Source organism: Ranitomeya imitator, chromosome 1, assembly GCF_032444005.1.
Source record: "Ranitomeya imitator isolate aRanImi1 chromosome 1, aRanImi1.pri, whole genome shotgun sequence".
Classification (NCBI taxonomy): Eukaryota; Metazoa; Chordata; class Amphibia; order Anura; family Dendrobatidae; genus Ranitomeya; species Ranitomeya imitator.
Window position 1 is genome coordinate 1,114,891,976 of NC_091282.1, and position 16,812 is coordinate 1,114,908,787.

General features: G+C 43.7%; 1 protein-coding gene across 11 annotated transcripts in view; it reads left to right on the forward strand.

The window, feature by feature from the left end:
- FGL1 (fibrinogen like 1) overlaps positions 1 to 13,530 on the forward strand; it is a 165,347-nt gene extending 151,817 nt beyond the window's left edge. For 8 of the 11 annotated variants that reach the window (XM_069744390.1, XM_069744391.1, XM_069744383.1 and 5 more), the window contains 4 exons: positions 973 to 1,061; positions 2,738 to 2,925; positions 5,490 to 5,645; positions 13,227 to 13,530. In XM_069744390.1, coding sequence (XP_069600491.1) covers positions 973 to 1,061; positions 2,738 to 2,925; positions 5,490 to 5,645; positions 13,227 to 13,443 — 650 coding nt within the window. In that variant the 3' untranslated portion in view covers positions 13,444 to 13,530. Of the gene's footprint in view, positions 1 to 972; positions 1,062 to 2,737; positions 2,926 to 5,489; positions 8,260 to 12,278 lie in introns of those variants that run through there. The other 3 variants (XM_069744387.1, XM_069744389.1, XM_069744388.1) reach the window with 2 other exon arrangements.
- Positions 13,531 to 16,812: the final 3,282 nt, after the last annotated feature.

Consider the following 16,812-nt stretch of genomic DNA (forward strand, 5'->3'; position numbering starts at 1 on the left):
AGGAGAGCGGTGGATGCCGAGTGAGAGGAGCCATTTCTCAGGGCACCCATCCAGCAACCACAGATTCCTGATGTGGCCAATGGTTTGGGTGCTGCGAATCGACAAGCATTTAAGGTACCGTCACACTAGACGATATCGCTAGCGATCCGTGACGTTGCAGCGTCCTCGCTAGCGATATCGTCCAGTGTGACAGGCAGCAGCGATCAGGCCCCTGCTGTGCTGTCGCTGGTCGGGGAAGAAAGTCCAGAACTTTATTTGGTCGCTGGACTCCCCGCAGACATCGCTGAATCGGCGTGTGTGACACCGATTCAGCGATGTCTTCACTGGTAACCAGGGTAAACATCGGGTAACTAAGCGCAGGGCCGCGCTTAGTAACCCGATGTTTACCCTGGTTACCATCCTAAAAGTAAAAAAAACAAACACTAAATACTTACCTACAGCCGTCTGTCCTCCAGCGCTGTGCTCTGCACTCCTCCTGTACTGGCTGTGAGCGTCGGTCAGCCGGAAAGCAGAACGGTGACGTCACCGCTCTGCTTTCCGGCCGCTGTGCTCACAGCCAGTACAGGAGGAGTGCAGAGCACAGCGCTGGAGGACAGACGGCTGTAGGTAAGTATGTAGTGTTTGTTTTTTTTTACTTTTAGGATGGTAACCAGGGTAAACATCGGGTTACTAAGCGCGGCCCTGCGCTTAGTTACCCGATGTTTACCCTGGTTACCGGCATCGTTGGTCGCTGGAGAGCTGTCTGTATGACAGCTCTCCAGCGACCAAACAACGACACTGCAGTGATCCGGATCGTTGTCGGTATCGCTGCAGCGTCGCTTAGTGTGACGGTACCTTAACTCTATTAGCAGTAAACAACCATATTGCACATTAATGTGTTAACAATCTGTGAAAGCAGAAAACACCTCCTGACTTATCAACTAATAGTTCCTGTGTTGTTTTTTTTTTAATTATTTTGTCCTTCTCTATTAGATGACTACATCTTGAGAATAGATCTTTGGGACTTTGAAGGGCAAAGGAGATATGCTGATTATAAAAGCTTCAGAGTTGGGGATGAAGAGGTAATGCATGGGCCTACTGAGAAGTCTGTGCACCCATAATGCATGGGCCTACTGAGAAGTCTGTGCTCCCATGAGCCAGGTTCACACACTGAAAATCCTGCTTACATAATTAATCCCAATTCTTCCAATTTTCTCCAGTAGAATGCATTATTTTCAAACCATAAAATACCCTGTATGCCATTTTTGTTCATTCTTTAAATTTTAAATTTTTCCTTCCCCATCATGTATTAGAGCTAGAGACCTTGATTCCAGTACCGTGTCATTTACTGGGCTTCTTGTAATTTTGATAAAATCACTGTTACTGTATCTTCTGCTGCTCTATTAGTCCTCTTGATGATGAGTTCCTGCTATGTAATCCTCAATATTCATAACTTTCCACCAGAGTTCATCAATGAGATGACTGTTACAGCTGTACCTCAAAGAAAAATGAGCGTTAAAGCAAGGAGCCCTGTACGTGACAGACACAGAGTCATGGAGATAGAATCGAGATCTCTGTCCCTATTTTATGTTGCCTTAAGATTGGGAAGCATAGAACTGGTGACAGATTAACTTTAATAGCAAAAACACACCTAAAAATGTACATCTAAAAACTACAATCCGTTTCCTGTAGTTCTAAGAGTACTGCACTACCACCAAGTTGGATTACAATGTCTTTAGGATCTATCCTATCACATTTCTTACACGCTACCATGAATTGATTCTACAAAAGTAATTAATTTCCCAGACATACATGCAATAGTGATAAAAAGAAAAAAAGATTGGCAAGACCTTAGTCCAGCGGCCACTTTGATAGTCTATGCCTGCCAGATCAGAGCACTGCATACCTCCTCCTACTTATGCCTCTTCTCATTAGTAATATAAGGTACCGTGCGCACAACTATACAAGGGTGCCTGGGTAGGTTCCCACACTGTGAATATATATTAGGTAAACCCAGCAAATCTGCTTCTTATTACGTTACAACTGATGAAGGTCTGAAGTCAAGACCAAAACGTTTTCTTACAACAGTGATCACTTAAGATGAGTGCTGGGTTTACTTAATATATATCTTCTCATTAGTAGGCCCTACACAAGGTTGCTACATTGCAGTGGGAGGCATGCAAGACACCGCAGTGGGCTACTAGTCAGAAGAAGAACCAGGGATGCTGCATTCATTTAGTTTGCAAAGCTCTGGTGTGAAGGCCATGAACTATCAACGTGACCGCTGGACCAAGGTCTCATTTACTAGGGTGCAAGTGCATATACTCATTAAATTATTGAAGAACTTAAAGGGAACTTGTCAATTTAAAATGTTTTTCAATATACTTTCTGCCTAATATAGAGCAGTTGGAGCCGAGCAGATTGATATATAGATTTATAGGAAAAGATTGATTATAACTTTTATTAATTGAATTCCGTGCTCATACTGAGCTGAGCAGTCCAGTGGTGGTCTCATCCAAAGATGGACAACCCTCCCCAAATTGGTGTATGCACAGAGATAGCGTTTAGTTATAGAGTAGGACCACCTACTGGACTCCTGAGCCCTGAATAAGCAGAGTTTTACATCAATTATGTTTCTACTGCATCTTCTCTTTACATCAATCTGCTCAACTCCTCTGCTGGCAGATCAAATTCTACGTTGAGTGTAACACTTTCCCTTTGACTAATTTTCTCGTAACTCTCTTTTCACCAACCCTAGAGCGCGTACCAGATAAGTTGTGGGGAGTACTCGGGGACGGCTGGAGACTCTCTGACTGGAGGCTTTAACCCAGAAGTTCAGTGGTGGGCAAACCACAATGGTATGAAGTTCAGTACATGGGATCGGGACAACGACAACTACGAAGAGAATTGTGCGGTCGAGGATAAAGGTGGATGGTGGTATAACAGGTAACATCTGCACACTAAAAAAGGAAGCTTTAATCAATAAGAAATGTAAAGCACAATATTTTAATAATTTTACCTTCTATCTCAATGTCAAGGATTGTACCACCAGTAAAGACAGCCCAAGAGGGCCGGAGATGTATATAGCTCCACCTCTACGCACAGTCTCATTTTATAGGCTATGCTTTATTGCAAGGAGTTACAGACCGTGTCCTTGGTTTACAACCCTAAATTGCTTCTTCAGCCTGTATGAAATATCTATTTTTAATTCTCTATAGGTTCAGTGCAGTTCTGGGATGATATGTTCCTATATGTTAAAGTATAACTCAATTTATATGAAATAGAAAAGTCTCACTGAAATAAAACAACTTAACTAGAAAAAGACCTGGTCTGCACATCCAAATAATAGACACAAGGTTCTTGGTTAGCATTTGATCAGAATGTATAAACCCACCCACATCACGTAGAAACTCTTAGTGGGTTCCTAACCTGCCAGGTGTAGCGCTGGGACTCTACGCCAGCAGGGGGAGCAAGCCAAGTGCTCCACACCACCCATCCTGCCAGGCTAAGCCTCCACGGCTCTGGGTCACAAAACCTCAGCCACACAATACAGCAAAAAATGGCCAACACTTAGCAACTACAAATGAAATGATCTTAAAAACGCACCTTCCGTGTGGTCTCAGTGTAGTTATCGGATTTTATCTCCCTGCATGTTAAAGGTTAACTCAAGTTATACAAACTATAAAAGCCTAAAAATGTCTTACTGAAGTAATGCCCCCGTATACTACATTATCCTTTGCCAGTATTGCTTGTTTCCCTATTGTCCTTGTGCCCTGCTGCATTGTATTCAAATCTTCTCAAAAAACCTAGAACTACCTCATAAACTTCTATATGTAACAGAAAGGCCCCGATTCATCATTTGCAGGGTTTTTAAGTCTTTTTTTTTTCTAGTTTTTTTTTACATTGATGGATTTTGCACCAAATTCATCAAAATAGACGCACTCTCACAACCCTTTAAAATGTTGCATGCTAGTTTTCAACTGCACGTAAGAAGAAAAGAATCAGATTTTGCATCTCACTAGGGTGCCAGAGTACAATTACACAAAAATTTTGTAACATTTTGAATGAAAAGTCAAAAATTATGAATTACACAAGTTGCCCACTACTTAGACAACTTCTTGTCATACCCCACGCTTGGCCCCAATAAAATAAAAAAACTTATATTCACCACCAGCACTGGTGCCTTTCTCACGGTGTCGGCACTCGTTCTCCCCGGGGCTCTGGTGTGGTGTTGTGACACATGACCTCAGCGCCCAATCGGTGCTATCCCCGCCTCCTGTCGAATTGAACATGAAGAGGAAGTCAGCAATCATCTGCAGCCCAGACTTCCTCCTCATGTTCAATTCAACAAAAGTTGGGGACAGTGACGCCAGCACTGATTGGGCGCCGAGGTCATGAGTCACAACAATAGCAAGGGAGCCCAGGAACCGCAAGTGCCAACACCGCTGGAACGCCATCGGCACAGAAGGCGATTATAAGGCCGGGGTCACACTTGCGTGTACAAAGCAAGAAACTCGTACGAGTCTCTCACATCAATACCCGACACTGCCGCAGGCACTCGGGACCGGAGCATGCAGCTGCATGTATTTCTATGCAGCCTCACGCTCCGGTCCCGAGTGCCAGCGGTAGTGCCAGGTATTGATGCAAGAGACTTGTGCGAGTTTTTTGCATTGCACACGCAAGTGTGACCCCGGCCTAAGCTTTATTATTTTATCGTGGCCAAGCGTGGGGTATGAGAAAAGCTTCTCCTAGTAGTGGATAACCCCTTTAAGCTAAAACATCTGTATAACCATAATGGCACAGCTAAAAAATAGGGCTGCAAATGAAAAAAAGTCATTATTAGAACCATTTTTATTCAGACATAAAAAGATGCAAAAGGAATAATGAATCGTCTTTAAGACACCCTGAGAAAAGTGTAATACTAGAGTTAAGGGGTCTGACAGCACACACCAGTAAGGTATAGAGCATATATTCTTCATTTTGGGAGAAATGCCGTGCCGTGGGCAGCACGGTGGCGCAGTGGTTAGCACAGCAGCTTTGCAACACTGGAGTCCTGGGTCCCACCCGACCAAGGACAACATCTGCTAGGAGTTTGTATGTTCTCTCCGTGTTTGCGTGGGTTTCCTCCGGGTTCTCTGGTTTCCTCCCACATTCCAAAGACATACTGATAGGGAATTTAGATTGTGAGCCCCATAGGGGACAGTGATGATAATGTGTGCAAAATGTAAAGCGCTGCAGAATGTGTTAGCGCTATATAAAAATAAAGATTATTATTATTATTTTTATTATTATTATAGGGAAAATACTTAAAATAACTATAATTTTTATTAATTTATCCTGATAATTACAAATCCATCTATATTAATTAAATATTAAGCCTTTATATAACTGAACGCATTACCAGTTATCAATAAAGAGCTACTAGTCTCCAAGCTCCAGCGGTATGATACAAGTATGGTCTGATAATGTCTCGTCTCTGTGTGTAATGACTTCTGTGCTGCTTCCACCAGGTGTCACTCTACCAACCTGAACGGCCTGTACTACAAAGGACCATATACGTCTAATACAGATGACGGCGTTATTTGGTACACATGGCACGGATGGTGGTACTCCCTGAAATACGTCGCTATGAAGATTAGATCCGTAAACTTTGAGCCAAATCTTGTGTAAATATATATATTTTATCTGTTATGTCCACCGATATTATGTTAAGTCCTTGTAGAAGTCTACACAGTCCTTTATCTCGGTTTGCCATTGTTATGTTCATTATGTGATGTTATACTTCTGGTACGTCTCTACAGCTGGTCGTAAACATCAGACAGATGTTGGTGCACCTCGCTCCATATCGGCACTGAATGACCTAATGCTTAATTCAAGATGACATGTTAACCATATGCTTAACTTTTTTTGGTGTTTGTTCTTTCTATGTTACTATCTATATTCCAAAAAAATCTTGAAATCATGTAGTTTTCCTTCTGGCCATTGAGTCTTGTAAATTTCCTTTACAGAGATCACCTTTGTTGTGAGGATATAGATACAATAGGCTTAGCGGACCTGGGATTGGAGATACGATAGGCTTAGTGGTCCTGGGATTGGAGATACGAGAGGCTTAGTGGTCCTGGGATTGGAGATACGAGAGGCTTAGTGGTCCTGGGATTGGAGATACGAGAGGCTTAGTGGACCTGGGATTGGAGATATGATAGGCTTAGTGGACCTGGGATTGGAGATACGATAGGCTTAGTGGACCTCGGATTGGAGATACGATAGGCTTAGTGGTCCTGGGATTGGAGATACGAGAGGCTTAGTGGACCTGGGATTGGAGATACGATAGGCTTAGTGGACCTGGGATTGGAGGTACAATAGGCTTAGTGGACCTCGGATTGGAGATACAATAGGCTTAATGGACCTGGGATTGGAGATACGATAGGCTTAGTGGTCCTGAGATTGGAGATCCACTAGGCCTAATGGACCTGGGATTGGAGATACGATAGGATTAGTGGACATGGGATTGGAGATACGATAGGCTTAGTGGTCCTGGGATTGGAGATACACTAGGTTTAATGGACCTGGGATTGGAGATACGATTGGCTTAGTGGACCTGGGATTGGAGATACAATAGGCTTAGTGGTCCTGGGATTGAAGATACACTAGGCTCAATGGACCTGGGATTGGAGATACAATAGGCTTAGTGAACCTGGGATTGGAGATACACTAGGCTTAGTGGACCTGGGATTGGAGATACCACAGGCTTAGTTGACCTGGCATTGGAAATACAAAAATACAATAGGCTTAGTGGACCTGGGATTGAAGAAACACTACACTTAGTGGACCTGGGATTGGAGGTACAATAGGCTTAGTGGTCCTGAGATTGGAAATACACTAGGCTCAATGGACCTGAGATTGGAGATACGATAGGCTTAGTGGACCTGGGATTGGAGATACACTAGGCTCAATGGACCTGGGATTCGAGATACGATAGGCTTAGTGGACCTGGGATTGGAGATACAATAGGCTTAGTGGACCTGGGATTGGAGATACCACAGGCTTAGTTGACCTGGGATTGGAGATACAATAGGCTTAGTGGACCTGGGATTTAAGATACACTACGCTTAGTGGACCCAGGATTGGAGGTACAATAGGCTTAGTGGACCTGGGATTGGACATACAATAGGCTTAGTGGACCTGGGATTGAAGATACACTACGCTTAATGGACCTGGGATTGGAGGTACAATAGGCTTAGTTGACCTGGGATTGGAGGTACAGTAGGCTTAGTGGACCTGGGATTGGAGAGAAAAGCCTTATCTGTTGACAACAGGTACATTGATATAAATGAAAATGTAATGACCACAACAGTCTGTTTGGTTTAATAATTAGAAGTCATTGGAGTTACCATTTAAAGGAGCACTCCAGCATTTTTGTTTATCCCTTTCTTAGCTATCAGGTGCAGACTAGCGTATATTCTCTCATCTGAGAAAATCGGGTTGATTATGCATATCGCAAACTGATGAAACTCTGATTAGAGTGTGATCCAATTCTCTGGTATGAGGAGAAGGAGAAAAAGATGTCTCCATCTTCCCCATTCTGTCAGTCAGTGGAGATCATACTGCGCTCAGCTGCCATGGCAGTGCATTTGCAAACATTTTTACATTTCTGTTTTTTTTCAGTCAAGATGGGGTGCAGAGTGAACATTAATGAGAAAAAAAATGAACTTATTTGAATTTACCAATTGGCTGCAATGAAACAAAGAGTGAAAAATGTAAAGAAGTCTGAATACTTTCTGTACCCCCTGTATAAGTGTATTATAGGTACAGCTGTGCACCCATATTGCAAGTACAAGCCACATCCCAGCTCCCAAGATGTCAGTTTGGTTGTTTGGTCGGGATTTGTATCTGTGACAGAAGCGCACAACTATGTCTATAATATTATTTAAGGGGGTATTCCCATCCTATACCTGTACAGCATATCCGCAGGACACATCATAAATGTACAGTAGATGTAGCTACCACCAATGAGACCTGACATGTGGAGAGCTGCTAATATTTCTGATGAATATGCAATAAATGTATGAGATAGGAGTACCTCTTCAATTGAACATAACACAGTGTATGAAATTATGCAGTCTGAAAAAAAAGTGTCATTCCCGAGAAACGATCCATTTCAGAACCATGCAATAATTAGTAATATTTTGGACAATCAGGAGCAATCCATTCTCTATGTCAGGAGTGCGTTTCCTGTGCCAAGCCTGGAGCTTCCTAAATAAATGGGCATCCTCACTGCCACCTGTGCATCCTTTATTTATGTGCAAATGACACAAGCATCAGGCACGTCATCAAGGGTAGTTGTATAACCAGTGCAGTGTCCGCTAGGCCAGGATCACACCACAGTTTTCTGACATTTAGGGGGTCTTTTTATTGTTTTTGTTAAAACTTTTATTTAAAGTCACCAGGTTTTAGCTACCTCATCTGAGAGCATGAAAAGAGACCCTGATTCCATCGAAGTATCAGTTAATTTACTGGGAGCAGCATTAACTTGTGACACATCCAGCTGTTTTAGATGTTGCATGAAGCATAGCCGAGAAAGAAGCCTCTGCCCACACTACAGCCTTCTGTGTATATTGTATATTGACAGTGAGCTGCTTATCAGAGGAGGAAGTGTGGTCAGACCAGGGCACAGTGGTCCATTAACCCCTCAATCCCATATGACGTACTATCCCGTCGAGGTGACCTGGGACTTAATTCCCAGGGACGGGATAGTACGTAATAGGCGATCAGCAGCGCTCACGGGGGGAGCGCGGCCGATCGACGCCGAGTGTCAGCTGATTATTACAGCTGACATCCGGCACTATGAGCCAGGAGCGGTCACGGACCGCTCCCGGCACATTAACCCCCGGCACACTGCGATCAAACATGATTGCAGCGTTCAGGCAGCATAGCAAAGCATCACGCACGGAGGGGGCTCCCTGCGTGCTTCCCTGAGACCCTCGGAACAACGGAATGTGATTGCGTTGTTCCGAGGGTCTCCTATGTCCTCCTCCCTGCAGGCCCGGATCCAAAATGGCCGCGGGGCTCCTTCCGGGGGGTTTGCCTCCTCCTGCAGTGCCTGTCAGATCGCTGATGTGACACAGTGCTTTGCTGATCTGACACTATACTGTGATGTCCCACACTGGGACAAAGTAAAAAAAAAAAATAGATTTACATGTGTAAAAAAAAAAAAAAACCTAAATAATGGAAAAAAATATATATTGTTCAATAAATACATTTCTTTATCTAAATTAAAAAAAACAATAAAAGTACACATATTTAGTATCGCCGTGTCCGTAACGACCTGACCTATAAAACTATCCCACTAGTTACCCCCTAACCCCTTCAGTGAACACTGAAAAACGAGGCAAAAAACAATGCTTTATTATCATACCGCCGAACAAAAAGTGGAATAACACGAGATCAAAAAAGACGGATATAAATAATCATGGTACCGCTGAAAACGTCATCTTGTCCCGCAAAACATGAGCCACCATACAGCATCACCAGCGAAAAAAATAAAAAAGTTATAGTCCTCAGAATAAAGTGATGCAAAAATAATAATTTTTTATATAAAATAGTTTTTATCGTATACAAGCGCCAAAACATTAAAAAAATGATATAAATGAGGTATCGCTCTAATCGTACTGACCCGAAGAATAAAACTGGTTTATCAATTTTATCAAACGTGGAACGGTATAAACACCCCCCAAAAAAGAAATTCATGAATAGCTGTTTTTGGTCAATTTGCCTCACAAAAATCAGAATAAAAAGCGATCAAAAAGTGTCATGTGCCCAAAAATGGTACCAATAAAAACATCAACTTGTCCCGCAAAAAACAAGACCTCACATGACTCTGTGGACCAAAATATGGAAAAATTGTAGCTCTCAAAATGTGGAGATGCAAAAACTGTTTTTTTGCAATAAAAAGTGTCTTTTAGTGTGTGACAGCTGCCAATCATAAAAATCAGCTAAAAAACCCACTATAAAAGTAAATCAACCCCCCCCCCCTTCATCACCCCATAGTTAGGGAAAAATAATAAAATTTAAAAAATGTATTTACTTCCATTTTCCCATTAGGGTTAGGGTTGGGGCTAAAGTTAGGGTTAGAGATGGGGCAAAAGGTTAAGGTTACGTCTAAAGTTAGGCTACAGTCTGCATCCTGTTATGAAAGGTAATTCAGTACCACAATGGACATAGAGGTCAGCGCACATACAGTGACCTGGCAATAACCCAAAAAACAAGAACGAGCTCTGAGACGTGGGAACTCTGTTGACCGCAATCCCTAATCCTCTCCAACCACACTAAAGGCAGCTGTGGATTGCGCCTAACGCTCCCTATGCAACTCGGCACGGCCTGAGAAACTAGCTAGCCTGAAGATAGAAAATAAGCCTACCTTGCCTCAGAGAAATACCCCAAAGGAAAAGGCAGCCCCCACATATAATGACTGAGTTAAGATGAAAAGTCAAACGTAGAGATGAAATAGATTTAGCAAAGTGAGGCCCAACTTTCTGAACAGAGCGAGGATAGGAAAGGTAACTTTGCGGTCAACACAAAACCCTACAAAAACCACGCAAAGGGGGCAAAAAGATCCTCCGTACTGAACTAACGGCACGGAGGTACACCCTCTGCGTCCCAGAGCTTCCAGCAAGCAGAAAAAAACAAATTGACAAGCTGGACAGAAAGAAACAGCAAACAAATAGCAAAGAGGAACTTAGCTATGCAGAGCAGCAGGCCACAGGAACGATCCAGGAGGAAACAGGTCCAATACTAGAACATTGACTGGAGGCCAGGATCAAAGCAGTAGGTGGAGTTAAATAGAGCAGCACCTAACGACTTCACCACATCACCTGAGGAAGGAAACTCAGAAGCCGCAGTACCACTTTCCTCCACCAACGGAAGCTCACAGAGAGAACCAGCCGAAGTACCACTTGTGACCACAGGAGGGAGCTCTGCCACAGAATTCACAACAGCATCCCAAATGGAGCTCCTTCCCTTCCGAGCTCTGTCATGCGCCCAAACAGGAGTTTACCCCAACATATGGAGTATCAATGTACTCAGGACAAACTGGACAACAACTTTTGGGGTCCAATTTCTCCTGTTACCCTTGGGAAAATACAAAACTGGGGGCTAAAAAATAATTTTTGTGGAAAAAAGAGAATTTTTATTTCCACGGTTCTGCATTACAAACTGTAGTGAAACACGGGGTTTAAAGTTCTCACAACACATCTAGATAAGTTCCTTGGGGGATCTAGTTTCCAATATGGGGTCACTTGTGGGGTATTTCTACTGTTTAGGTACATCAGGGGCTCTGCAAACGCAATGTGACGCCTGCACACCATTCCATCTAAGTCTGCATTCCAAACGGAGCTCCTTCCCTTCCGAGCTCTGCCATGCGACCAAACGGTGGTCCCCCCACATATGGGGTATCTGCGTACTCAGGACAAATTGGACAACAGCTTTTGGGGCCCAAATTTTTCTGTTACCCTTGGGAAAATAAAAAATTGGTAGCGAAAAGATCATTTTTGTAAAAAAAAATGATTTTTTATTTTTACAGCTCTACATTATAAACTTCTGTAAAGCACTTGGTGGGTCAAAGTGCTCACCACACATCTAGATAAGTTCCTTAGGGGGTCTACTTTCCAAAATGGGGTCAATTGTGGGGGGTTTCAATGTTTAGGCTCATCAGGGACTCTCCAAACGCGGCATGGTGTCATATCTCAATTCCAGTCTATTTTGCATTAATAAGTCAAATGGCACTCATTCCCTTCTGAGCTCTGCCATGCGCCCAAACAGTAGTTTACCCCCACATATGGGGTATCAGCATACTCAGAACAAATTGTACAACAACTTTGAAGTAAATGTTTTGTGAAAAAAAGTTAAATGTTCATTTTTTTTAAACATTCCAAAAATTCCTGTGAAATACCTGAAGGGTTAATAAACTTCTTGAATGTAGTTTTGAGCACCTTCAGGGTTGCAGTTTTTAGAATGGTGTCACACATCATATAGACCCCTCAAAGTGACTTCAAATGTGATGTAGTCCCTAAAAAAAATGGTGTTGTAAAAATGAGAAATTGCTGGTCAGCTTTTAACCCTTATAACTCCCTAACAAAAAAATTTGGTTCCAAAATTGTGCTGATGTAAAGTAGACATGTGGGAAATGTTACTTATTAAGTATTTTGTGTGACATATCTCTGTGATTTAAGGGCATAAAAATTCAAAGTTGGAAAATTTCAAAATTTTCGCCAAATGTCTGTTTTTTTCACAAATAAATGCAGGTAATATTAAAGAAATTTTACCACTATCATGAAGTACAATGTGTCACGAGAAAAAATTTTCAGAATCATCAGGATCGGTTGAAGCATTCCAGAGTTATAACCTCATAAAGGAACAGTGGTCAGAATTGTAAAAATTGGCCCGGTCATTAACGTGCAAACCACCCTTTGGGAGTTAAGGGTTAATGATAATCGTCTGGTGATAAAACCTTCATTGTGTGGAAACAGCACACAGCCTAATAAGTGACACATCACTGAAATCTTTATCTCAGCCCCAATCTCATGTTTTCCTCAAATTACATAGCAAAAACCTGCTGACATATTCCTTTTAAACATAAAGGCTAGAAAAAATAAAAGAAAAGCTTTAGGCTGTATTACAGCATGATTCTGCACGTAAAACTGTGGTATTATCTTTAAAATCATGCGGCCATTGGCCAGCATATGATTTTATGATTTTGGGTTCATGCAACTGTAAAGAGGAGAGCCAGCCTCGGCGTGCCTTATTCAGGACGAGTCCGGAACCATCGGTGCTGTCACCCAAGTTGCAGGGGGGATAATATAGTGCCCCGGACAGACCTTTGAACTTGAGATCAAGGGCGTAAGAGGAGAACAGTGCACGGGAACAGGAACTCGGTTGGCGGGAAGCTGTAATGCGCGGAGACAGAGTGAGAGCCCTCCCACGCTGAATAGTCAGGACACAGTAGGTTTAAGACAGAGAGGACTACAGAGACTTACCGTAGACTGTAAGAAGAGACGTTTCCTATGAACCCTGACAGTGCCACTGAGCGTGAGTCCTTCTCACGACTAGACCACAGGGGGTGTAGGTAGAGACTCGAGATCCTGGCTGTAAACTGAGTGCGGCCATCGTACGTAGACTCTCCCGCCCGTATTAGCGTTGTGCCGACGCTTACAAAGAAAGGACTGTTCTCTCTCCATCGTGTCCCATCATAGAACCAGGACCCGCAAAAGGACATTCCAGGACCTTCGCCGACACCGGAACCCAGGACCCAACTCCGACCAGGACGCCGACGGATTCTTCAAGCCTTCAGGCCGGAACACCACTACTATCTTCACAGAGACTGATCCTCAACACCGCCGGACTGATAAGTTTGATACCTTTGTACTTTTCTCAACCCTCTATTGCCCCTGCTATACCTATGCCCACTAAACAGTGTTTTACTACCCTTATTCCCTCCATTTACCCTCTCCCTTTGTTGAGTAACGCTGTTTCATTAAAAAAACCCTGTTAACCCTTGTTCTGCCTCTGACCGTTACTGCATCCTGGTACCTGCTCACACAACTGTCGCAACGCAGAACCTGAGAACATGCTCACTTGTGGCTGATATATTGCAGACATCTCGGTTCTTTCCTCATAAATCTGTATGTTGATTGTAGAAATCCATGCATTTGTTGCAGAAACCTATTGTGATGAATAGAACAAATTTTCCTTGGCAGACGTTTCTGCGACCAATTTGTCACAAGTAAGCATACACCTTTACTTTTGATTTTTGTGGATCCAGTTCCATTTCTAGTATCTGAACATGCTGACCAGTGAATAACCTTGAGAAATCAATAATACAGTGAATATTACTGCACTAGATGGTGGCCCGATTCTAACGCATCGTGTATTCTAGAATATGTATGTAGTATATAGCACAGGCCACGTACTATATTGCACAGCCACGTAGTATATAGCACAGCCCACGCAGTATATAACACAGCCCACGCAGTATATAGCACAGCCCACGTAGTATATAGCACAGCCCACGTAGTATATAGCACAGCCCACGCAGTATATAACAGCCCACGCAGTATAGAGCACAGCCCACGTACTATATTGCACAGCCACGTAGTATCTAGCACAGCCCACGTAGTATATTGCACAGCCCACATAGTATATTGCACAGCCCACGTAGTATATAGCACAGCCCATGCATACACAGCCACGTAGTATATAGCACAGCCCACACATGCACAGCCACGTAGTATATAGTACAGCCCACGTAGTATATAGCACAGCGACATAGTATATTACACAGCCCATTCAGTATATAACACAGCCCACGCAGTATATAACACAGTCCACGTAGTATATAACACAGCCCACGTAGTATATATCAATGTGGGCACTGTTATGTTTGCTAATGACAGGTGTTATGAAGGCAATCCAGAAACACAGTGTGCTTAGCGATCAGAGCGCACACAGTGATCTGACAAATACCCAAAAATACAAGAACGAGCTCTGAGACGTGGAAACTCTGTAGACTGCACACCTAATCCTATCCTAAACACAACTAAAAGCGACTGTGGATTGCGCCTAACAACTACCTAGGCAACTCGGCACAGCCTAAGAAATTAGCTAGCCTGAAGATAGAAAAATAGGCCTGACTTGCCCCAGAGAAATTCCCCAAAGGAAAAGGCAGCCCCCCACATATAATGACTGTGAGTAAGATGAAAAGACAAAACGTAGGGATGAAATAGATTCAGCAAAGTGGGGCCCGATATTCTAGGACAGAGCGAGGACAGTAAAGCGAACTTTGCAGTCTACAAAAAACCCTAAAGCAAAACCACGCAAAGGGGGCAAAAAAAACCCACCGTGCCGAACTAACGGCACGGCGGTACACCCTTTGCGTCTCAGAGCTTCCAGCAAAACAAAAGACAAGCTGGACAGAAAAAAAGCAACAAAAAAGCAAAAAGCACTTAGCTATACAGAGCAGCAGGTCACAGGAACAATCAGGAGAAGCTCAGATCCAACACTGAAACATTGACAAGGAGCAAGGATAGCAGCATTAGGCGGAGTTAAGTAATGAAGCAGTTAACGAGCTCACCAGAACACCTGAGGGAGGAAGCTCAGAAGCTGCAGTACCACTTGTGACCACAGGAGTGAATTCAGCCACAGAATTCACAACAGTACCCCCCCCTTGAGGAGGGGTCACCGAACCCTCACCAGAGCCCCCAGGCCGACCAGGATGAGCCGCATGAAAGGCACGAACAAGATCGGAAGCATGAACATCAGAGGCAAAAACCCAGGAATTATCTTCCTGAGCATAACCCTTCCATTTAACCAGATACTGGAGTTTCCGTCTAGAAACACGAGAATCCAAAATCTTCTCCACAATATACTCCAATTCCCCCTCCACCAAAACCGGGGCAGGAGGCTCAACAGATGGAACCATAGGTGCCACGTATCTCCGCAACAACGACCTATGGAATACATTATGTATGGAAAAGAAGTCTGGGAGGGTCAAACGAAAAGACACAGGATTGAGAACCTCAGAAATCCTATACGGACCAATAAAACGAGGTTTAAATTTAGGAGAGGAAACCTTCATAGGAATATGACGAGAAGATAACCAAACCAGATCCCCAACACGAAGTCGGGGACCCACACGGCGTCTGCGATTAGCGAAAAGTTGAGCTTTCTCCTGGGACAAGATCAAATTGTCCACTACCTGAGTCCAGATTTGCTGCAACCTATCCACCACAGAATCCACACCAGGACAGTCCGAAGACTCAACCTGTCCTGAAGAGAAACGAGGATGGAACCCAGAATTGCAAAAAAATGGAGAAACCAAGGTAGCCGAGCTGGCCCGATTATTAAGGGCGAACTCAGCCAACGGCAAAAAGGACACCCAATCATCCTGGTCTGCAGAAACAAAACATCTCAGATATGTTTCCAAGGTCTGATTGGTTCGTTCGGTCTGGCCATTAGTCTGAGGATGGAAAGCCGAGGAAAAGGATAGGTCAATGCCCATCCTACCACAAAAGGCTCGCCAAAACCTTGAAACAAACTGGGAACCTCTGTCAGAAACAATATTCTCAGGAATGCCATGCAACCGAACCACATGCTGAAAGAACAAAGGTACCAAATCAGAGGAGGAAGGCAATTTAGCCAAGGGCACCAGATGGACCATTTTAGAAAAGCGATCACAGACCACCCAAATGACTGACATCTTTTGAGAAACGGGAAGGTCAGAAATGAAATCCATCGAAATATGTGTCCAAGGCCTCTTTGGGACCGGCAAGGGCAAAAGCAACCCACTGGCACGAGAACAGCAGGGCTTAGCCCTAGCACAAATCCCACAGGACTGCACAAAAGTACGTACATCCCGTGACAGAGATGGCCACCAAAAGGATCTAGCCACTAACTCTCTGGTACCAAAGATTCCAGGATGACCAGCCAACACCGAACAATGAAGTTCAGAGATAAGTTTATTAGTCCACCTATCAGGGACGAACAGTTTCTCTGCTGGACAACGATCAGGTTTATTCGCCTGAAATTTTTGCAGCACCCGCCGCAAATCAGGGGAGATGGCAGACACAATGACTCCTTCCTTGAGGATACCCGCTGGCTCAGATAAACCCGGAGAGTCGGGCACAAAACTCCTAGACAGAGCATCCGCCTTCACATTTTTAGAGCCCGGAAGGTACGAAATCACAAAGTCGAAGCGGGCAAAAAATAACGACCAACGGGCCTGTCTAGGATTCAAGCGCTTGGCAGACTCGAGATAAGTCAAGTTCTTATGATCAGTCAATA